Source organism: Lepisma saccharinum, chromosome 2 (assembly GCF_977018435.1).
Source record: "Lepisma saccharinum chromosome 2, izLepSacc3.1, whole genome shotgun sequence".
Lineage (NCBI taxonomy): Eukaryota > Metazoa > Arthropoda > Insecta > Zygentoma > Lepismatidae > Lepisma > Lepisma saccharinum.
Window position 1 is genome coordinate 160527424 of NC_139230.1, and position 25596 is coordinate 160553019.

A 25596-nucleotide genomic window follows, 5' to 3' on the forward strand; every position below is an offset into this window, starting at 1 on the left:
ATTTCCTTTATTTTCAAATAATTTCCAAGAACCCCAGTTACAACATGACGTGCAGATGATACAGCACTGCTTTAGACATCCAATACGTATACATAGTTTCGTCTGCATTTTCCGTGTTATTTTTGCATATCGTAATTAAATGCTTCGTTCTCGGTACAACTTCACGTTTGTTAGAGACGTGGAATTCACATCGCATTCGCAATATTTAAAAATAATGCGTAATTTAAACATTGTCTACCATACCAGTGATGGCAACACGCTGCTATTTTGTACTACTGCTGAATGTAAAGATGTATCCTACTTAGAGCGGCTATATTGGAACCGACACTAGCGCTCAGGTGGTAATTTTAATCGCGGATAGCACCGTAAGCGTAACCGGATGTTCGAGGGGAGCCAGACGAGTGCGCATGCTCCGCAGTAGCTCCGCCTTTTAACACCGTCTATATGCAGTGGTGTATCAAGGGGTGGTCGAAGTGAGCAACCGCCCGAGACATCGCGTCTCATGAGGTTGATACATGAAATGTATTAAATAGAAGTAAGGGGAAAAAAGATGGAACAGGCTAATTTTTGTAGGCAATAAAATTAAAACATTCTGTTTTTATCTGGCTTTAAATTCTAGTTAAACGTTATAATACGTCAAATCATGGGCGTAACATACAGGCTCTAAGCATAAGGGGGCCCGGAAAAATTAAAAAATATTGTTATATTTCTAATGTGTAACATTTTCGCAAAAAATCACGATATCTTGCGTGGACATTTTTACCCATTTATTCATTTCTCGAATAAAAAGCAATTTGTCTTGTATTTTCTTCTTTCTGACCTTGTATTCCCTATTTTAATATGTTAACAATAAAGCACCTCCAACTGCCACGAAGCAAGTGCGAGGTATTTAAATGCTTTGGTCGTTTGCATTTCAAGAAGGCAATGGATAATATAATAAACAGTTCTAACTTCCTTCCTACAGCTTCATATTTCAGCTCCCGAAAAACAAAGAAAGACATTATTAGAGTGAGTGAAATTTTTAAATATAATTTTCTTCAATAATTTATTATATAAATATGATAATTTGCTAACTTCTCTCTCAAGATTTTGTTTTGAGTCTCACTGAGATTAGGGTTGGCCAAACGGAAGTTTCGTATCTCAATCCCATTATAATATTACCACACCTTAAAAGGTATTATGATCTTCGATTGCAAAGAAACTTTTCATTAGTTAGTCCTACAAGATTTTTTTTTCAAGTGTTGTTCCTAAAATAATTTGCTACGCATCGGCTAACACACTCGTGCACAAAAATAATCTTACTTGTTTAACATAAAATGTCAGAGGTGATTTTGTAAATGCCATTGAAACGAATATGTATTCATTCGAATGTATTGGAAATTGGAACACATAAATGTGAGACATTCCATTCCAGGATGAAACCTTTAACACATTTAACAAGATAGAAATGTTATACAAAAATTATACAATTGCTCTACAGTTACATTTTAAAAATTAAAATAAAATTTTAAAAATTTGGCAGGTGTATAGAGGGACCCTATGTCCCCTGTTTCTTCCTATGCCATATTTACGTGGTTTCGGGGTCAGATCCCCACTTCAATTTCTCCTCATCTTGACACTTGACTATAAACCAGCTTTTTAGCTGAAACACAAAAACATGTTCTTCCTTTGGGCCCCTCTATACACCTGCCAAATTTCATGGAAATCGGAGGGGGACACTTAGATAACCTCCCTTGTAAGTGTATTAATTACAAATCGCGCACACGCGCAATAAATTTGACTACTGGCCGAAAATTAGTAGTTTTCGAGATAATCGAATTTATATTGTTATTAATACGTTGCCTGGTAAACTAAGAGTGTATTTTTTTATCACCACTTGTAAGTTAGACTCACCTGTTACTTACATGTGATTGTTATTTGGGAAAAAAAACTTTTTTTTCAACGAACCACTTATTTGTTAGCTATCAGAAAACGCTTAAATATGTGAAATACAATGAGCAGTTTTCTCAATTCATCTTTTTATGTGAAAAACAATATAATCGATTATCTCGAAAACTACTAAAGAAGCGCTCATGTGAGATGGGCAAACGGATCCGGATCTGGCCATCCCTAATTGAGATTTCAAATTTAGAAGAGGTTGGGGACTCGTATTCTCATCTCGCCCAGGACCTTGCGATATGTTTCTACGCCACTGGGTATATGGGTTGTCATTGTTGTTCTATTTTATTTAAAAACAATCTACTCATATTTTACCTCAAAGGGTTAAGATTTTCGCCGATATATCTCTGTCCACTCTATTGCCTCCTGTAAGTAGTAATTTAGTATTGGAGAAACTTCACGAGAAACACATCCTAAGTGGCATCGACGAGGAATTAGATTTATTGTATTTTGCTTCTTATAAATGTCGACAATACACTAATTCTACTTAATAAAAAATATAATCGGCTCTAAAAGATATTCGTAACTGCGATCTTCAGACAACTGGTCCAGGCCTTTACCACCTTCCCACTTTACCATTCCAACAAACTAACTTGAAATTTTATCTTAAGGATCGTCAGCAATCTTGCAAACTTTGTTAACATACACCAGTTTATTTTTACAAGCTGGAATAGACGAAGTCTGCAACTCAGAACTAGACTTCTGTGGCAACTTATTCTCTCTCGTCTACATTACTGTGACAAAACTCAAGTATTGTAATTGTGAAGGGGCATTGTTACATGTTGTAAATAATTTCTCATACCGTCGTTAGTTCCAGATTTGGCCACAGTCACCGAGCATTTAGTTTCTGGACATATAGTACTACAAATATGTAATGAATAAGAAACTAATGATGTGGGTAATATTATCAGAAAGTGGGAAAATTGTCTTACCTTGTTGGAAGACAATGTTCAAATGTCGAGCCGCCTGGGGAAGAGAACGAAGAGGTGGGTTCTTGGGCTCACCTCTTAAATTTGAATATTGCTCTCCAATATAAAGAGTTCTTTTCATCAATATTTATATTTTTACAAAAATATTTTGTTATATCTTACATCAAAATATAGATTTAGGATTTAAAATATACATTTTAAATTTTACTGGGTGAAGGAAAGTTATGGTCTTTCTCTTCCATTTTTAAAAACACATCAATAACAATATTGTAGGATAACAACCAACCTAGCCTCGAAAATAAATGTAAAATACAAGTTTACTTTATAGCCTAACCTTCGAAATACGTTCTAGCGCTACGTATTTAATAGGTTTTAATAATACATTGTTAGGCTATATGTATGATTCAACGGGATACTAAGTTGTACAATGCGGCGATCCCGTTCATTCTTCTTCCAAGGTGTATTTGAATATGTGTTTTTACACCAAATATTTCTTCACAGCTACATACTTACATCAACTCAGTATTCATACATTGGCCCTTATTCAGATTTGAGAAAATATAGAGGTTTGAAATTGTGTAGAATTATATCTGTTGCTTCATTTTGAGTAAGTGCTTTTCAAATTGCATACACACACAGAAAACTAAATGCATCATACATATTAATGCACCAGAAACGCATCGATTGATACACTAAAGTGTGTTTTATGACCTCTCCGAAGAATCAGGTTTACAGTTTGATGCATTTTTGTATATCGTAAAAGTAACATCAAAGTGCATCACATGATGCAAGTGAGTATTTATTCCTGTCGAGATGCACATTTATGCATCAATTGATGCGTTTTTGATGCACATTCCTGCATCTTTCTCAATGATGCACTTAAACATTTGGTCTGAGTTAGAGGTTTTATGTATTTATTTTCCTGTGCGTAGGTTTCCATTCAACAATAAATCACGAGTGCTGGATATTTAAATATTTAAAAATATACAGTATACAGAAATATGAATTAATCGATGTCACAAGAATGTATTTGTACTGTAGATGAATTCGACAGGAGAAGCTAATTTAAAGTAAGTGTTCTTTAAATCTAAGTTTATTTCGAATAATAAATTAAAACCGGAGGGTTTATTAATTCACAATCACGGCCGTTTATCGAACTAAAATGTAAATCAGAAGAAATCTAACCTCATCTCTAAATGAAGGTTTCAGTAACATGCATTAAAAAGTTATCCCTCTTCATAATATTTAATTCCGAAGAAAATAATTTGTGCATGATCAGGGAACCTATATTACTATATTTTGCAACTGCTACATCGTGGCACTTGAAAAGCCCAAGGTTTTATGAATACAACACAACAGTGTGCAATAACTGAAACGTGAACATTCGACATCAATAAAATCAATCCAACACAAAATGAAATATTTTCAGCAGCAACACCTTTGCATAAAATAATTTTACTTATCTGTCACAGACACACACTCACACTTGGTGGCCGCTACCAGCAAAGAGAGGGTGATGAAAACAATAAAATTACATATTTTTAAATAGAAGTACTTTACTAAAATTCGACAATTTGATACAAGCACCATGGAACACGACGAGCTTTCAAAACAAAATGGCGTGTGATGTACGTGGATTCTTGAAGTAACATTCACGACATTTTATAACAGTAGATTACAGGAATATTCAAGTTCCATGACAGAGTCTAATCTATTTGTTCATCTCTTTTATTTTTTTTAATAAATATAGTTATCGAACAAATGCCTCTGTTCATTAATGTATACTTCGTGAAATCTTATTCGAATTATTTCAGCAAAGTTCTGTTCAGTCTTTATTTAAGCTTCTTGCTTAATTGCCTACCAGAAAACATAGTAACAACTGCAAACTCTGTCTTTACAAAATAGTTTTCTATAACACAAAATAAATTTTTCCTTGTCTGGAAGTCTAGAAAGAAGGCAAAAAATGCAAATTCAACAGAAAGTGTACAAGGTATTTTGAAGATACTACACACTACATGACTGAGGATATTTAACCACAGAGAAAATCCAATAACAATTGCATACATATGCAACTTAGAAAACTAAAAGAAACCAATCACTCCAACATATTGCTTCAAATTTTCAGCTAAATTTGATTTCAATTTCTTTCGGATTGATTGATTTGGTGTTTTAAGTCCACTTTATGCACAGTAAGACTAATTGGGACTGGACCTACAGTTTAAGGTGGGATCCGAACCACTATGTGCCTCCACCGGGTATCGAACCCGAGACCCCTTGATTACAAGGCGAAGACGCTACCACTGCGCCATCGGAGAGGCCCTCAATTTCTTTCTGACGAAACGATCAGTTAGTAAGAACTTCCCAATAAAGAGTTATTCCATTTAATTTCACCTTAAGGGTTCAAAACCTGGAAGCTTTCGTTGCTTGTAACAATAGTAAAATGGCAGTAAGATTTTTTTCTATAATTTTCAGTTACATCAATAAGACCAAAAGAGTTCACCTTCATGTCTCAATATGCCAGTGAGAACTGCGAATCCTTTTCAAAGTTCACCAACATAACAGTATAGCATCTAAAATTCTTGACTTTCTATTGTCATGAACAATAATCAAATCTTAGTCTAACATCATCTCTAAATGATACAAAGAAAGTTTCCTGATTTCAGCACCGTTCACTAAGGCAAACATAAAGAAATGTTAACAAAAACACCGGATGATTAATTTTAGCAACGTAAACTTCCATAAAAATGCATTCACCACTTTATTGCCACAAGCAACACAGTGACTATATGCCAAGAATGATCGGTTTAATTTTCTTTCGATATATTTTTGAAATATCCAATATTAGAAAGTTAAAAAGTAGAATACGCGATTACTCAGTTTGTTCTGAATAACAACAACAAAAAACTAGCACTATTTCATGATCTGCATCACCATAAGCAAACAATTAACAAATTTCAGAAGAGATTTGTATGAATGTGCTTACTTACATAAACTGTTATTTGCAAGAACTCTGATATTGGAGTGATGCCCACTTTCATTAGTGTTCTCTTTATACTGAAAAAAATGTATATTGTACTAATGCATACATAATAATACCCCAAAATCATGAAAATTGTGATGAAATGTTACAAAACAATTAAATGTTGTAATCATTACGGTGCTGTGATACGAATATAAGTCTTGTTAAGGTCCATCATTTTATACAACGTTTAATCTTTCTACGTACACTTTATGTACAAATTTTCTTTTATAAGCTGAATACAAACCAGTCATTAAACAAATGTCTTTGTAATTAAGTACACCATAATTCAATAACACAAACACACATGCATACACATTTCAGAAAAGGGTCTTACAAGATAAAGCCAGAGAGTAATTATCTGACTTGTATTGGAAGACTGAACAGACACACTCGTGGCATAAATTATGTAATGTAAAAAAGTTTAAGTCAGTAACTAAGGGTAATAACATCAATATGTAAGAAATTGTGGCTACTACTGTGTGGTCAATAGTACCTCTTGAGTTAATACATGATCAATACTTTCAACATTCTTTTTGAAGTTCCAAACATGTGATACATTAAAAACAAAATAATGAATGTGTCCTTTTACAAAAATAAGAGACTAACAACATTAATTCACATACTGTCGACCGTACAAAATGTTTCACGAAATACGCTGGGCTATATGTAAGAGTTAATTGCACACTTAAGCACGATTTAAACATATAAGAGTTCACACGAACTTTACATTTTCATCGCACTCATTGCTACTATATGCAAATAGTAATAGGAAAGTAACACAGTTCTGAGAGTGTATCTCAGAGAGTCTGCCAGGCACACAGGAAAAAAAGTATAAGGAGGAAACAAAATTGGACACTTATGTTTCCAAAATGACTAAAAAAATGGCACTCTTCCTAGTTTTCTTTCTAGCAAAGAAGATTCTCGCGGATATATTACAAAATCACCGGGAAGAATACAGATGCTCCTGAAATCATGACTAAATATTGAGTGAAGTATTGTGTGATAATGTACATACAAAAGGACTTAGATAACAGTGACTTCTTTGTTCAATAGGAACAGCAACTAATACACCTGAAGAAGATGTTAACAGTCATTAATCATATGCTGAATCTTTTGCATGAATGCGATTAGTGTATTCTTCCACACTAGCTATCTATATTGAGCTCAATTTAAAAAAAAAGGTTCAAGCGGCATGCATGATATTCCTACAGCACAGTAATATCACAGATATTATTTCTCTTTATAAACACCATCCGTCAATTAGTTCAAATTTTGAAAATTTTGTATATCATGACCTTAACGACTGCAGTAGGAAGACAGATATTTGTTTATACTGCAAATATACACTGAGTACAAAAATCTGTTTCAATTATCTCAATAGTTTTCTTCAAAAAACTTGAAAGCACAAATGTGTCCAACTAACAGCAGTTTGATTCGAGAGATAAATCCTTCTGCACATCAACATCACAATTATGTACACACACGTTCTTGCGTTTGCCAATTTTCCATGACGATCAAAATCTGAAAATATTAAATAGTATTTGGATGCACTTACTGAAGAGAAAAGTTAACTCCTTATCAACGTGCAACACTAAGAATGAAATGATGTGCAACTTAAATTTTGAAAAGGACGGTATGTTCCACACTTTTTTTTAATGATGGCTTAGTTTTGGATATGCTTAAACAATAATGATTGAGCAATGTATGGTGTGAATCACGTCCTAGCTGAACCTGAATCCGAAAGACTTGGGTCCAGTTGAGTGATAGAATTTCGAATTCCATGACCAAAGAAACCCAATTTTATTAGAGTTTCCGTAGTTCTAGCAACAAGTTTTTCTCTGAACTTCCAGATGGTAGTATCCAGAAGACTATTCTTTCTATATTCTTCACAAGACTTCTTCAAGGTTTTCACACAATCTGCTCGATAATGCTGCAATTGAGCATCAGTTGTGTTGATAGGGTAGGAAGTACACCCAGAGCCTAAACATGCAAGTGGGAAATGATTGTGGAGCGTTAGGGCTCTTTCAGGATTATGGAAGCACTTTACATATTGTCCAGGTTTAGTAAAGTTCCTACTACGATAGACGTGTTGAAGCATATGCATGTATCGAGGAATATTTTTGAACCAGCCATGAGAATGAATGAAATCGTCCAAAAAGTATACATTTCTGACGTTGTATGATGCGCGTGTTTCATTTTTAATAGCAAGTGCCTTTGGCAAAACCTCGTCCATTAGTTCTCTCCAAGACATGGTTTTTACAGGCATTATAACTTCATCAATATCTAAAAGGGCTATATATTCGTAAGTATACAGGTTTTTGTAGAGACAATCGTTGTAAGGAATTAGTTCGTTTTGTCGCTTGTGGTTAACCTTCTTTGTAAGGTACAGATGTTGGAAGCCTGGTACATTCGGTTGACCACCCGGAAGTGTCAATGGAGTAACTTCTACCATGCCTTTTTGTTCGTAATAATTCAAAACTTTGGTTATATTGGGATGCACCTGAAGCTCATATAGGAACACTTTCTCAGCACCAAGAATTGAGAGAAGTTCGATCCATTCCACAAGACGAACAGACAGATCCTCATGAAGAAAATCTAAACCTTTAACACACACAGCGAAACCTTTCTTCTTTTCTGGCTTGTTATAAATGACACGTAAATTATTTGTGGCAATGTCACAGGGTTTCTCAACCAATGAAACAGACTCTGGTACCTGTTTGTGATACTTTGCAGGAATTTGACAAGCTATTAAATATGGCTGGTAGATACCTTGCTTATAGTTTCCCCATTTCTTATACCATATGTATTTATATTCAAGAACCTTCGTGAAAACAGGTTCCCTGGAAGATTCAAACCACAACTGACAGAACGTTTTCACTTTTGGCTCAATTCGGTTTATCATACCTAGTATTCGTACCGCAGGTCCTATTCTGCTGAACTTACGGACATCATAATAGGCTCCATAAAGTTGAAATGTTCCGTTCGATGTATGAAGACTTTGCCAATATACATTATTGAATTGGAGATCATATATGCTGGGAAATTTTGCGCAACTTTCGTTTTTGAAGAACATCGGCTTGTTTTTGTGTTTGTTCCAATACACGATGGGCAAGTTGGCCATGCGTTTCTGTATATCTTGGACGATCATGTCATCTGAGCGACTGGGAGATTTATCGACGATAGGTTCCATGTCCATGAAAACTACATTCTCGGTGGTGGCGCTCGCTTCTGTTCTTGGTGTCCTTGGGTCAGCAACATTCTGTAAGAGCAGTCGGCTGTTTACGCTGTCAACAAGGGCTGGGACTGTGTTTTCTCGACCTGCCAGCTGGAAAAGGGCCACCATCAGAACACTCCAGAATCCTAGCAAATAGAAGGCTCTGCGAACAGGTCGTGCCCCAAGCGAATTTTTCGCACAGCAGTTCTGAAATCCTGAAACGAGAAAAATAAATACGTAGCATTAGAATATATGCAAAGTGTAGAAAATACAATTACATTCAGTCTTAAATACATAAATTGTTAAACAATTAGAATTCAAACTGCAGTGTGGTTTACATATACACGCGGTCTAAATGAAGAAATAATTGATCCGTAATAACGATTCAAATTTCTGTGATCAAAAATTCAAATTTCACAAATCGAATATCAACGTAAATCATAATTTCAGCAACTACAGCAATGCATGTCTGAAGGTATCATGACTTCATTATACTGATGTTCATTTCAAAGATTCAACGCACAGCGTCGTAAAATATTCTATATAATAAAATATTGCATTAAACCAGAATATCATACATAAAATGTTTTCATTAAGAGGAGTTGTACTATGAAGTAAAAAAGCCCGTGAACTTATTAAGAAAATAGAAACTGTGCGCTAATGAGAACCACAACTGCAAAATCAAAATGGGAAAGACCTCATGTAGCTAAAGCTATATCAATAAGTGAAGAACATAGAATTCCGATGTTTATTAATATTTGATACACACTGCAACATGCCGGAATGGCAGCACATGCTAATCATCTTAAAATTTTGAGCAACAGATAGAAGTATTCACACTGGATTCCTGTGGCATTCCCAACACTCGAATGAAAACTGCCATTTCCTAGGTGCTAAGGCAGTATAGAAATGTTACCATCCTTTATTGGGTGTTTCCAAGGTTTTGATTTGTTCGTAATTGGGTAAGATAGTTAGTGTTGGAGTATAAACTAAGATATGCCCATGTGAATTAACTAAAGTAGGAAAATTTAAAAGTTAGCTAACATTCTAATTCGATAATCAATATTATCCCGCATGTACAGTCACCGTCAATAAAAATGGGACACCTAGATCGTGAAGTACTAGTTTCTCTGCAAGGTGTTGTGTGTGTTGCCTAACTCTACGGCGGTTGTAGAAGTTGTCATTGAAAAGTTTCCATTAAAATCCACTTATTGCCGTAACACATAACGCCTTGCAGGGAAGGAGTATCTCAGGATCTTGGTGTCTCATTTATATTATCGGGTCACTGTACGTAGATAGTTTCTTGTAAGTAGCCAAGTAACTACATGTAGAATCTATTGATATTCACTGTCATTTGAAAATAATTTGGACAACCATGATCAAATACCTGCACAAATAACCCAAAGTGACAAACTGACACATAAAATGAATATTGTTTTAATTCCAGTAATGCAATAAAGTACATAAAATGCTTATTGTGAATGAAAAGAAGTTCATTCCAAGAGAAACGATAGAAAAATCAATGTTCGATTTCAAGTTCACTATTGAAAATAAATTTTAAAATATTCTCATCGGGACTGACTCGATAGTTTAAAGCGGAATGTTCACCAGGTACGACTCTACATTACAAGGCAACAGCAATAGTCTACTGTATTGAAGAGGGTTGTGAGAATCGTTACACATAAACGCATCAAAGGTTTTTTTTAGATACTATTTTGCTTAATGCACGAAAATAAATCAATCGCGCAGATCAGATAGTCACTTCAAACAGGCATTAATTATCAATTTTATGCACACCAAGCCCATCGAATGTGATTCTGTGCATTTCAGTTGTGGGTATATTTTCACGAACCACTGACATTCGAAAAAGCACCATTATACCAAGAGAGAGAATATGACTATGTTCTTATTTTATGCATTTCAAATGTCTAATCTAGAAAGAAGCGTACTTGCACGAAAAGTTTTCGAAATGGATTTGATTACCTTCTCAGTAAGTAAACACGAAGTTATATACATGTTGCTTTAACCATGTTTATCACTTTGCATTGATGAATATAACGAGAAAACAAACATGGGTGTGGTATTTTATAACGAATTGGAATCTCGCGCATTTAAAACGTGTTTCCTTGTTAATTCCACGTGGTGATTCGTGGATTTCCTGTAATTATTAGATTATGAAAAAAAAAAACACATTGTTACAGGCACCTCGGAAAATAGAAAATTAGTTCGTATTCTCTCTCTATTCCTAATGATTCTCCTCTTTCTCCTCAATTTCTGTATTTATTCTGTGCAATGCGTAACAAATAAACGAGGCAAATTTCTTCAATAAAAAAAATAAAGTTGATTGCATTGAAGCTTTATTTCAGAATTATGAAAACCAAACTGTGGAGGTAAATCTTGCGGAATATGCCGCTTATGAATGAGATATTCGAATGGAAAATAGTAGTGTGATAATGTCTTAAAATAAGAAATCCTAAGCGTATTTGTACTTTGACTTTTCCCATTTTCTGCATTTAAGGTAACCGTACGATAATGAGGAAGAAAGTTGAATTGATGAAATGTATGAGGGATTCAATAAAATTTCCTAGGATTCGAACCGAGGTCTGTTGTAGCAACGGGTAACAATAACCATTCCGCCATGCATAATCTTCTGTAGAATAAAAGGGAAAAAGGCCTGCCCTGACATCAGCTTCGACCAGTATGTATGTCAATTTGATCTCAAATTCCAGTGATGAGGATTTTACCTAATGCGGAATATATTCAGGGTAGGGAGCGCCTGATTTTGAAATGGAGCCAAATGTATTTCCAGGAATAAAAATGTTCCTGGATTATTGACAAAGACACATCTCTACTGTTTCTTAACTTACGAAACAGAGTTGAAAATGAATGGAACACTATCGTCTGTGGAGGTAGTTAAGACGTCGAGGTAGATAGACAGGTTCCAGTTGCTTCAACTCACTTCCCGTGGTTAACATCAAAGTGACCCCTGAGTCTGTCCTAGAATGCCCTTAGTCTTGCACAAACGCTCCTCAAAAGCGATCTTGAAAATATGCAACTAAATCCTTTTTTGACTCAACATACGGCAGCGAGAAAAAGGAACACACTACCCGACAGAAGCAGCAATGAAAAGCATAGTGCGCAACCTACCGTGTATTAAGCATGTTTTCTAATTAAATTAGTTGGATTCAATTCCCTGCCACTAAAAAACGCCGCCGTTGTACAATAAGAGAAAACAAATTTGAATTTTGAAAAGAAAATATATTTTGCTAGTTTTGCAATCTGCATGATGCTAGAGTTCAGCATGATGCTGTCCCGGTTCCAAATCCATGCTATCCGCTTCAGTAGATTTGACCATTCTCACCTTCCGGTGTCAAGCCTCGTTGAGTACTCGACACGTGGTTCGGCTACCGAAGTTCTGGGTTCGAATCTCTGTCTGTCCATAAGCTACACAAAAGGAGACGTGGATTACATTTTGCCAAGAAAAACACTTTTTTTTAATTATTTTATACCGACTATCCTCGTCTTTGGATTAAAGCGGTTGAAGAGTGATACACATCACACCACTTTCACTATGGTCGAGATTAAGAATATGTGCTTGAATGCAATCACTCCCTCGCCTCATGTACCTTAATGCTGTTCTGCAATGCAAAGATAAGAACTCCTCTTTTTTACAAATAACAATAATTTGCGTTTAAGATGCAGCCCTCATATTTGGAGCTTAACGATACTTTGTGGGAGCCTAAACCGCCCAACGCAGCCAGGAACAATGCACACCTGCACCAACACAGCTGCTGGGTCCACAAGTTATTACATATTCTGATGAAAATCATGAGCAAACAAAAACCGCACACCAGATGTCCCTAATTACCAAGATGATCAAACCTTTGCGAGGTTAATGAGGGTCATCTTCGACAAGGACCAACATGTCAATGAATGTTAACGGCTAACATGGTTTAAGCCTTTATCAGATGAATCGAAGACATACCCTACCGTAAATGAGGACCAGCGACGTGGTTTCATCCAGAATGAATATATTATGGGAAAGGAGGTAGAAACATGGGTACATTTATAATCTTATGCAAAATATTCCACACGGATAAAATGTGAAATGCCATTTGTAAACGTTGGCAAGAGGATGGATAACAAGGGAAGGCGTTAAGCCGAGTGATCACGTAATTTGTTTTCTTTTTGGTCCATTCAAAATGAACATTTAAGGAAGCACTTTGAAGCATGTGGAAAATAAAAAAATATAGTAAACAATATATTAATTTATCGATAGTAACAACAAAAGTGACAAATGCAATTAATAACACCAGTTAAAATATAAGACTACAAAACACACACACACACAGATATAATAAACCTCAAATGTATTCTGAAAGGCGGAAAAACATGTACCAATTAAATGTAGGAATTCGATTGAATTGAAAATTGTGGGTCCTTCAGCACTAAGGCTGTTAATACCCGTGAAAAATCAACAAGTCTCTCAGAGGACTGAAATCTTCCTATCCAGGTTAAAAACTGAGGCTGTGAAGGGGCACTCAGCACATACAAGGACAAGACATAGGACAAGACGCAACCCTACATACTGGCTGAAGGTCCAGACGCCAGAGCCTCGTTTTTGCCGTCCATAATGCAGTTTACAGTGATGTACTACAGGAAAGTGAGGTTGACATTTGGATACTTACGAGGAAATTCACCGCTTGCACCGCATTGTGGAATAGAATCTAACCAAAATTTAACAGAATTAGAATTTCAACCCGTTAATAATAATATTAACTATATATTCCATAAGCACTACTTTTCCTTTAATGAAAAGCCGACAAAATAATAATGTCTATCATCTTAGTAATATTACGGCAATGCATGTGAACCTGAACTGACATTAATAAAAATCACGTATTTTACTTAACCCTTCGTGGGTCGCGTGAGAAAAATTACGTCGATGGTCGCGCAAGGTGCTAAATTAATGGTCCAAAACGCCAAATCCTCAATTTTTATGATTATATCTTTTCTTTTCAACAATTGAGATTCTATAAAACTATAAAAGTTGAAATTATATGAAATTATAAAAAGGCACTTTTTGATAGTTGGGCACGAAACGGCAGACCGGATTTTCAGTAAAAAAAAAATTGGTACGCCTTAGTGGCACATGCACTTAGACAGCAAGAGGCTTCAACGAACCCTCCCTAGAGGCTCGAATATCTTACTAACACTGAAAACAAAATCGTGGTGTAAAAGAGGAAGGTTAGAATCTCAGCTAGACAGAGGGAGGGTGTTGACAAAACATTCATTGATAAAAAATGACGTTAAAACCACACACCGGGAACTAGAGACCGTGCGCCACCAACGCAGGGTTAACTATCGTTGGATGGTTTATGGTTTATTTGCACAACTCACTACAATTTACTAAAAGGTTTGCAGCGAGTTTTGTAATTATATATACACGTCGTTTTAAGCTATTTCTTTCAGGGAGAATTACAATTTACCATATTGACTGTTAACTTCATGATTATATTATGCAAGTAGTTTAATATTTCCCCACGATTGATGCGACATAGAACAGTGATGGGGTATCACGTCCCTAGCAAGAAGTATGTGTGAAAAGCACACAAATCAATTTTAAAAAGACTCGTATAGAACTGATAACTCTACCTTCATTGAAGGAACCCCAAAGTAGCCTCGCTGTATAAGAAAGTTTCTTTTGAATAATGAAACAACTCGGCCGTCGAAAGTACTTCAGGATATAAATGTCTTTTATTCTGAAACGATCATGAAGAATTCATGAAAGGGGAGGGGGAGGAGACAAAGAGGAAAAGTGTGAAAGAGGCTATCACAATGGGCATGAGGACTATCTGAAGGGGATTCGAAGGACATGGACTAAATTAAGATAACTTTTCTTCGTGGTCGAAGTTGCGATGAAAGGCAAATTCCTCTTTTGGTTCAGAGTAAACGATTCCAGAAAGCGAGAGGCGACGTAGTTAAACATTTTTCGATTTGGCTACTGGTGCTGTACCGGAAACAGACCTTTCGAAATCATATACCTTTAATCTCTTCGCGTTATACCTTTCCTCGTTGTTGCGAAACGATCAAATCAGTAAGTGTCTGGTGCAAGCATTACTGAACGCCCGAGTCGAAGAGAAATGTAGATGTTTTGTATAAATTGGAATGATAATGTGAAACCTATGGCAGATTCATTCTGTTCCAAGTGATGTCAGTATTAAGTTATTTGCCTACAAAACAAAAATAATATTATCCAATACAAGTATTCAATTTGTGATTCTGAAGATTTCTTAAGCCATAACAGAGATCGTTATGAAGGTCACTTACGTGAAGTGAAGAACAATGCCAAGTGCCAGGAAAGTTTTTCTTTTAAGTCCAATTGATGCTGAGATAGGCAAATCTTTAGTGGACCTACAGTTTCGTGTGGGATTTGACCTACTGTGAGGTGTGTCTTCACCGAATATCAAACCAGGAACCCATTGATTACAAGGCAACAGAGTTAATCCATTGTGGAAGTCACCCCGTGTAATCATATGAAAATCTATAGTTTTTACAACATACTTTTGTTATTTAACTGACTGGTTAACACTGATATCTCTGCTGACTGGAAGTTGTGTAAGAAAATTGATTTTGTAAGATGTGAGTTTGAACACTTTAAGAAACTATGCCAGTGACTTCCTATGGACAGTCCGTGTGTTCCATCCAGGAGGCGTTGGTGCATTTTTGTATGGAAAAGGAACTTTTAATTGGTTACCTTCAAACTCTAAGAAACTCACAATGAGAACCATGACTTTTTTTTAAAAAAAAAAGTTAGTCTGCAGCCCTTCTCTACTTGGAAATAATTACAATAAGCCAGAGTTTAACAGATAATGGTAAATAAAGTTCTCAGTAAATGGTGTTCAAACAATCAAGATGACTGAAAAATAGTGACTAAAGTCAAGGACTAACACAAATGATTAATTCGAAATATCACTCTCCATCCGGAAAAGATCCAACCAGTTGCATCAGTCGGCGAAAGTCGAACATTATAGATCAAGGCACATTGTGCGTAGGTAGAAATAGAGTTCGTTCTTGACGAGTTGGTCGCGTAATACATCTGACTCACTCTTCCACAAATGGAGTGCTTCATTTCAAAGAGAAAACTGGTGTGGCTCTTCGAGATAAGGCGACTAGAGGGAGAGTTTTGTTCAGATGATCTTCTAGAGATTAACGGATCATGGATAAGGGAAACCACAAAAAGGTTCTTTGATGCAAGATGCGTCCACAAAATTTTGTGATGGGATTAAAACAAAAGAGGCACTGAATCGCCAGAAGGAAGTCATTTTTTTTGTGTGCAACCATATTTTATTATCTCTTCATGTACTAGGCCCCTTTTTGTACAACTGTGCCAAATGTTCACTCAGCAATCCCCTTTCAAGTCGCAGTGAGTCACATAGGCGTATCGACATTCATAAAGACAAATGTGCCCTTATGAATAATAATTCAGACTGATTTCATATCGATAAGCACAAAACACGAAATAAATAACATTAACCGTGACTCTTACGGGCTGAACGAGTGACTAAAGAAATTAACGGATTAACCAATTAGCAAGCACTAGCTAAGTCCACCTACTTTTTGAGACCCAATCCTTCTTAAATATTAACTGATGAACGTGTGGTGGAGACCTGGGCTCGATTCCCTGGATAGGTGACTTCAGGAAGGATTTCTTTAACCTCCTAGTCTCCATCAATGAGTGCAGGGGAAGCTGGGGTGGGGGGACAAATGCAAGTGGAGTGTGGTATTGATCACACCACCTCCAATATGAGCAAGATTGACAACACATTCACACACTTTAGTGCCTTCATAGTACGAGTACATTGTAATGTTCAGTGGCCAACAACACCTTTATGCTTACGGCCAGTTTCCTATTTAACTTTGTTTTACGAAATATAATTTGTATTCTGTACGGAATTAGAGCAATAATGTAACAGTTCATATTTTGTCCTTAAATTATTCTTTACGTTATACCTTTCCTCAATAAAATGCTGCTGGAAATAGCAGTTAGAAGTGGCACAACTTCGCTGAGTTATTGATCATTTCGACCACAAAGCATTCCCGATGCAGTAATATATTTCGCATGCATTGCAAAAACGTTTCCCGACGGTAAAAACTTCCCAAAGCGAAATGGAGCAAAAATGCCTTTGAAGACAAGGCCCTACTCGAAACGCTTCTGAACAAACAATACGACTGCAGCGCCCATCAGCGCAGAACTTTCAGTCGACGCTTCGAAAATAACTATTTAAAAACTTGGAAAGACTAATGCAAAATTCGTCCCGCCTCAAATCCACTCATTTGGCAAAGCCAGGAGGAAATGGAATTCTCTTGTTGGAGCAGAATTATAGGATGTGCACTTAACAGCAGTGTTGCAAACCCAAGGGAAGCAAAATGGGAGATCATCTGGAAAGTTCGCTTGTGGACAATTGATCGCTCGCAAAACCAATTAGAGATTTCAGTTTGATTCGATCGTATTTAAATGCAGTGCCAGGGAACGTAGTGTTAAGTGATTAAAAATTCATTGCGATATTTCAATATGTAGTTTCCCAAGTAGCAGGATAACAATAAGTAAGTAATTATCCTGTTTGTGATTACACTTTCTATTATCTTGTAGCGAAAAATCGTTGGAGTTTTCACCATAGATATATATACCTTGATGTTTTCTGGTTCTTCCACATAAACACACTGTTTTTACATAACCAGTATGTGCTTTAATTTATATTTTAATCGCCTCACGTTGTTTTTGCGTCCTTATGCTAATCGTGACGATATGAATGATTGATGTTGATTAGCGGAGCTATAATCCATGCAAATAGTCTGGGATTTGAACCTAGAGCCTTCTGTAACGTTTCGACCACCATCTCGTAAGTAATTAGTATGTTGTTGTTTTTTGTTTTTTTTTCTTTCGTTAAGTCCACTCAGGTAGGCTAATCGGGACTGGATCGACATTTTGAATAGTATCCGAACCACAGTGCGATGTGCCTCGAACCCGGGACATCTGATTTAAAGGCGACCGCTATTCCACTATGCCATCGAGGACGTTATTTAATTTACATGCTTAATTTGCGAATGATCTGATGATAAAAACAATTAAAACGTACCAACCATGCCTTCATCTGATATCCAAGCCCAGAGCTAAATTGATAAATGGTAGACTGTGTATGCCTTTGCCAGGAACTTGGATGGTAATGGGACTTGAACTTTCATATTGTTCCGGTTTGATAACTGGCCAGATCATAACGAATGTAACTACAGGGTTGTTTGAGTAAGTTCTCTACTGCGGCATCTTGAATACAAGATAACATGTTAATTATCAAACTTCACGATTCACCTTTTAGTCGATACGGTATACATGAAAAATGGAAAAGCATGAATATGTTCTGAAAATATGAATGAGGAACCAAAGTTTAAGAAAATTTATTTAGCCTTTGCAACAAAGGCACATTTAGTAATTTCACCGTCCTAAAAAATCTAATGGATTTCTCTTTATTTCACGATACAAAAAACATCATCAAAAGAATCAGTTAAGAGGTGAGCGACGTCGAACCAAAAATTTGTAGTATTTTCCAGTAAATTATTATCACGTGTAGGCATTTGCAAAATATGGATTTCTGCTTGAATTTGTTGTTATATATTCACATATGTCAATACACAAACAATTGTATTCATCCTTAAAATAGTACAGGAAAAATGTTATTAATATTAATAAGACAAACAAATGTGTAAATCAGAGTGGTTGACAGAAGGGTGTTCGAATCTCAAGTTTGAGTTTTTACACTTTTAGATTACCTCCATGTTTTCAGTTTCGGTGTTACGAAACTACGGGTTTCCGGGCTGATTCTTCACCACGCCTCTGTAATTCACAGAAGCCTATGCGCTGTTAGCTCATCATTCAAAAATTAAAATTTCTCTATTTTTAAATAAAGTAATAACTTCTTATGGTAGAAATCTTGGTATTTTGTCAACCCGAGATCTCTCGAGCCAGTGATGAGATGAGCAAGAGTGTTCACACTTGTTTGTGCTTATTAGTTTATATTTGCATATTAAAAAGAAACAGCACAAACAGAAAGTGGTATATTTTCTAAAAAAATATATGATGGCATAACATGGTAATGTAAACCAACAACAAAACGCACAATCTTCGAAACATCTTTTAGAAAGAAACTACAAGGATCACCGAGATAATGATAATTTATTTATTTCCCGTCGCATATAGCTTCCTGTGTCATTAGAAACTGCTTCGAATGATACTAATAAAAGGGGCTGTTTCGACTAGGAAGTAGAAGTAGAGGTATATCACATCCACACCATCAGCAACAATCAGGATACCTAGATATAACGATACATTCAGGATTGTTAGATATTATCTAACAGTGCGAGCCTCGCCGGTGAAGCAGTGGAGGCGAATGCAATTTTCAAAAGAGTTCAGAGGATCTTCAACTAACAAGACTTTTCAAATGAGTTTGTCAAGAAATATGCAAAGGCATTTCATATCGTTGCAGACATTTTCTTCTCGCTCTCTTAACAAGACCCCATTAGCGATCAAATTTACGAAACTATTCGACACTTCAAGTTAAATAATTAAGTGACTCACTGAACAGTGCGCGATTGCACAATGTTATAGTACTATAGGCTAACATTTTCCAATGTGCAGATAAAACAAACCGTATGAATTCATAACACCAAAGGTAAGTCTCATTCTCCAATATACGTGCAGAGTACTTCCTCAACAGGGTGTTCCGACAAACATTCTAAATGATCCTGGCTTGTCTGGCAAATGGCTCAAGTGCCACTCCTTCATAGATGGCGAAAACACAATCTCTTGACACACATGGATTCATTTGCCAACACGCCTCTTACAGAATAAGTAAACACTTCTACCTTCATATATTTATCTGTTGTATGAGTATGTGCAACACAGAAACGACTACGATTAAATCCTCAGATAGTGTTGTCTACTGATGCTGCAGTAGCACAAGAATCTAAGTTACATCAATATGACTTTTCGATTTTTTGTGTGTGGGCGTGCCTGCACTGTACTAACTACATGTCCTTTATGTATGAACTTATTCAAACTAATGAATGGTCTGACATGTGTCTTATCCAAGTAGCAATATTCTGACTTTTCATCTTGTGTCTTAATATTTTTATACATGTTAAATATATTTGGAAAATAATTACTGAGCAAGGTTAATATATCGGAATATACATAAACACTTTAAAACCTGATGCTCATGTTCGGAATTAACAACATCTAACTGACGGAAAAGTATATACCATAACTGAATACTCAATTAAATGATGCTTTATAAAACTGTTTCTCAGGCACACTATTTTATGCAATTAAAGTAGAATTTTCTGTTAGGAGGGAAAAAAATATTATTTACAAATTATTTGCTGGACGGACCGCGGAGGTTCAGTGGTTTATACAGAATTTTTCATCTGGGCAGTCAGTACAAATTCAGTTCTGTTGAGAAAATTGATAAGGTAGATAAATCACTACTCCGTGTTGAGTATCTGAACGCAGTCGGCGAGCATGAAAATAAGTGTTTATTTTTTATTTAGTAGGGAACTAGATCAAACTTTATGGGAGTTTATAGTTCTCGTAACAGTGCAGATATTCAGAATGTAATCGACCACATAATAAAATCACTAAAATTAAAATCTACATAGATTTAGGCTATAAAAACCTTGCAAGCTCGCGTACATGGCTTATTGACAAATGCAAATAAATATACTTTTAATAACTACTTCATTTCTCCCAACAAAAATAATAGTGAATTTTGGGATTTAATTTAGAGTGCCAGAAGCAACGTTGTTATATCATGTGTTGGTTGTATCGATAATACAAAAATACGTTAAGTGATATTTGTAATTTTATGCTTTATTGTGTTTCTAAAACTTGATGTGCTTTACACATTTACCACTCATAATTTGATGCAGGACGTAATATGAGATAATTTCGTGAGTTACCTGAAATATATTGAAAAAGCCACATGATCAAGTGTACAACTTAAGATAATCTTGCATGTCTTTCTTTACATGCAGGATCACATGTTCTGTTGATTCATGCTAAATAACACGAATCAGAGGAAAGTGCAGAAAAGTTTTCGTTAAGAATACTATGCTTTATAGTCCACGTAGGTTGGAACGAAAACTGGCAAAATGATGACGTGTTTCTTTTTCGATTTAGGATTTCTAATAGCGGCCAAAAGTTCCCTTCAAGATTCAGAAAAAAAAGATTTAAAAAATCATTGCTCTACTACAACGTTTTGATGTGCCGCAAAGAGCCTAAAAATGTGATTTTTTTAAAAAAAAAATTAATATAAATTCAAAATTTGGTTGTGTATATTTTTCTGAAGTTTGCACACATCTACTGTGAAATAATGCAATTAGTAACAATCTTAAGTCTTATTAGATTTAAAAAAAAAACATTTTGCACAAAATATTATACACAATAAAAATAGTTTTTAGGGCAAATTTTTGTATTTTTCTAATTTTTTACCAATTTATTATGCTTTGTTAACACATGTTACAGTAATTTAAATAAAATGAAACAAGGTAAATGGTTTATCATCTCGTACATGTATACAAAAAATTCTCATAATGAGATCAAAAAATTTAAACCACTTAAATCCTTGTCAAGATTAATAATTTCGCAACATTTGAAGATGTTTGTTCTTCACTGCGTTGACACATTGAACTGTTTTTTTTTTTGTATCGAATGTTGGCATATTCTTTTGATATACAATTTTTGCATTAATAAAACCTTCTCTTGAGGATGATCCACAGACAGACAAAGATGACTCAGTAACTAGTTTAACCGCTCTTTCCACGGCTTGTGTGTGACATGGAAACCTGGGAAAGTCAATTAATGGGTTCTCCACAACAGTTGATTCTGATGTTTCCCTAATTAATTGTTTAAGGGAATCATTGGAAATATGCTTTGTCATTGGGGGCTCTGTGATTTCAATGTCGTTCCATGGGATCATATCAATTAGCTTCGAATTATAAGCTTTCTAATACCACCTCTACTCTCTGCTCTTGCTTTTAGAAGTCTGCGCAAACCAAGCTCACTTATATGTTTGCGCTCATCATATAGCATGGACAAAATAATATTTTCCGCAGCAGCGAAGTATCAGTTTCTTTGAATAACTGGATCTATTATTTCTTTAAGATCAGTAGTTAGATAGCATGACTTAAGAAATAAGCTTCCAGAGATGTTTAGAACCATTTGAGCATGACGGTTTCAACTTAATGTTAAACCACACAGGTGCATAAAGTTTTACTTACAATAAATTCAACCAGATTGAAGGTTGTTAGTAGGATTTTTAGTTGCCACATACAATCGAAGTATTCAATTTGCTAATGTAAGCCATCTGGAATTAGCAAGTTTCCAGGGTTTTTCAAAGATAAATCCAACGAGCAGTTTACACTACATACAGCAATACACATTTCCATTAAGAGATTCTGTTCTGTACTTAAATCACTTACATTTTCTAATGAGGGAAGGTTATTTTCAATTGGTAAAAAGGGTACCACAGGAAACTCATGACAGTTTTGCAGTTGCTTATCTAGTTCCCCTTTAAACTCATTGGGGCCCTTAGTTTTCCCATCTAAAGAACAAAAAAGGTGGCATAAAGGCAGTTCGTTACCATGGAACAAGCAAACTAACCATTGCAGTGATCTTCCTATTTTGTTTTCCAACAACGATATCACACCATTATTGACTCCAGTATTTACGGTTTCCATCACATCCAATCGCGGTAAAATTCACAAGTTGTTCGTTATCTTGTAAAAACTCAATTATGCTCTCTGCAATGTCTTTTCCAGTACCAGATATTGGTGTTACATGACCTAAAAACTTTGAGTTTGGTTCTTCTATTAGCAAAACGTGCTCTTCCGTAGTAACCATTTTGTAAAACTTAGTTCCTTTCTTTTCTTGAATAATTGTTTTGTCTTTTCTTCCATCGAAAAACAATCCTCTATTTTCGGTTATCAGACCTTGACTGTCTTGAATGCATTTTCTTCGGTTCTTTGATCGTTCTCGTTTAATTTTCATCCGGTCGATTACTTTACTTTTGTAAACTTAAAACCCCCCCAAAACGTTTGTTCTATTAATAAAAAGGCATAAAAAGTACGAACGTTTTGATTTGGGCTTTTATACGCAAATAAGAAACTAGAGAAAAAGGTTAAAATAGAGCAAAAATTTTCAAATTTCTGAAACTTTATCATACTTGCGGCACCTCAAGACATGCTCTGATTACCATCAAATTTTATTTTTGTCTTTTTTTACATCAACAGGCAACTTTTCCGCACTATTAGAATTTTTTTATAAACATTTTTTTCCGTTCCACCCTACTGTTCAGTTCTCGAAACCAGAATAAGTTGCCACCAGCATATGCTCCTTTGCTCTTTGTCGAGAAGTTATCAAGCAACGAAGAGAGTGTACGGTAAAGGGAAAAGAATTCTATTTCACGGTGAGAGCACTTGCATTAGCAGGTCCCTTCACCTCGCCAGTGTCGGAAACACGTGTGAGTGGAATGAGCGCATCTCCCAAACAACGGAGTCCCCACCCGAAAGGCGTCTTTTTGCATTGTTTGGGAAGAAAAAGTCGAATGTCCTTATGTAACGCGTTGCAATTTGAATTGGTGAAACCGGTGCTTGAGTTATGGGCGGACTCGCGAAGTGTGGCGGAGGTGGTGATACAAAAAAGGAGGTCCTGTTCTAAAGACAAATGAATCAGAACCGGTGTAGCAATTGAGAATCACGACAGCTCCAACACATGATCACAGGAAGCTACTTTCACCTGAGCAGCATCTTCACAGATACCGAAAGAATGCTGATCTTTGCGTTCTTCCTCCATGGAGCTGTGGAGGGAATCCCTAGAGCCTTAGAGAGAGACTGATCGCTTGCATCATGCAAATGTCACGCTGTAATGAAGTTTGAGGAAATACCGTTCCCATTTCAATGTAAGCTATGTATGACGTCACGTGCTCGCTCACTTTCACGCCTCCTATCTTTTTCTGGGATGATAACTTTCCTCAAACGTCGTGGATTCCTTCATCAATCTTACTCCCGTCTTAATTCGAACAATTATTTCTCACAAGACTACGATCAACTTTGAGAAGGGAAACCTTCAGTTATCTCCGAATTAAGGAAAAGTTTCCGCAACTAGATAATAAATTAGTTCGTTCCGAAATGCTGTACTTGTCCCAAAAGCTTAATTATTGATGTTACTAGATCAGTTCAGAGACTATGGGGCTCAAATTTGAAAACACAGAAGGCGATTATCTGTCAGTTGCCTTTTGCCCCACTTTATACGTTGGTCGATACAAATTTCACTGTATGAAGAGTCAGAAAACAGTGCCGTACAATTTTGTTGATAAAATTTAGTAAGTGCGTTTTCAGCGAAAATTCAAAATTACTGCACGATTTCGTTTCGCATCTTGCCACAAAAATGTATGCGAAATACAAGCGAATTGGATATATGGAAAATTCAACTTGTAACATAACCCTGATTTCACCGTTCTCACTTGGTACGGGTCCAAGTTCAGAACATAATTCTTCATGACCATTTCGAGTGAATATAATCCTTCCTTCCTTTATTTGAATATACTGTACGTTTTGCTTATACGTACCTGCTGCAACTCAAAAGCACTTCTTGTATTTGTATTTTTCTTATTTTCCTTAGCCTTCCTGCCATATTTCTATTTGGCTAATCGCCATGACGAGAACAGTGACTTGACAATCAAGCAACCCCGTCCGCCAATTCGGCAAAATTTAAGGAAGACAAACAATTTTAAAGAAAAAATACAACTAATTTTCTGAAATCAATTATGCTTTGATTGCAATATTTAAAAATATCCTATGATATCGATTATAAGGCTTCTTAAAGCACTAAGTATTAAATTAACGAACTCTGGTTATATGAAAGGCAATATCCAAATTTATTTTTGAAATGTTTTTGCACGGGATGAAATTGTGATCATGTTATACCTTCGTGAAATAAAGTGAACGAATATGTTGTGTATGTATCTTTGTATTTTATTATGTATCTAAAACCTGATGTGCAACAAACGTATACCACTCTCAATTGGTTACTAGACGTAATACGCCATTTCACGAGTAAACGAAAACTACTACTACTAAAATAAAAAAATAAAAAAAGGTCGCCTCCAACACAGAAGTAATATAACAGAAAATAAATAAAACGTTGTTTTCGTAACTTTGCAATGCAATGTTTTATTTATGTTATGTTATGTTTATGGTTAGGAGAATATCCTTCGATACCCGGTGGAGGTACAGTGGTTCGTATCCCACTTTAAATTGTAGGTTCAGTCCCGATTAGCCTTTCTGTGCATAAGGTGAACTTAAAAACAATTCAACTCAGGAAAATAGCCATGATAAAAGTAAGGAACCGAATTGGGTCACATAATATTAAAAGGAAAGTG

At 35.7% G+C, this 25596-nt stretch overlaps 1 protein-coding gene across 2 annotated transcripts in view; it reads right to left on the reverse strand.

The window, feature by feature from the left end:
- Nucleotides 1-4411: 4411 nt before the first annotated feature.
- Nucleotides 4412-25596, reverse strand: part of LOC145984158 (uncharacterized) — a 171796-nt gene continuing 150611 nt past the window's right edge. For both annotated transcript variants that reach the window (XM_083117645.1, XM_083117646.1), the window contains exon 2: nt 4412-9318. In XM_083117645.1, coding sequence (XP_082973771.1) covers nt 7604-9318 — 1715 coding nt within the window. In that variant the 3' untranslated portion in view covers nt 4412-7603. The remainder of the gene's footprint in view (nt 9319-25596) is intronic.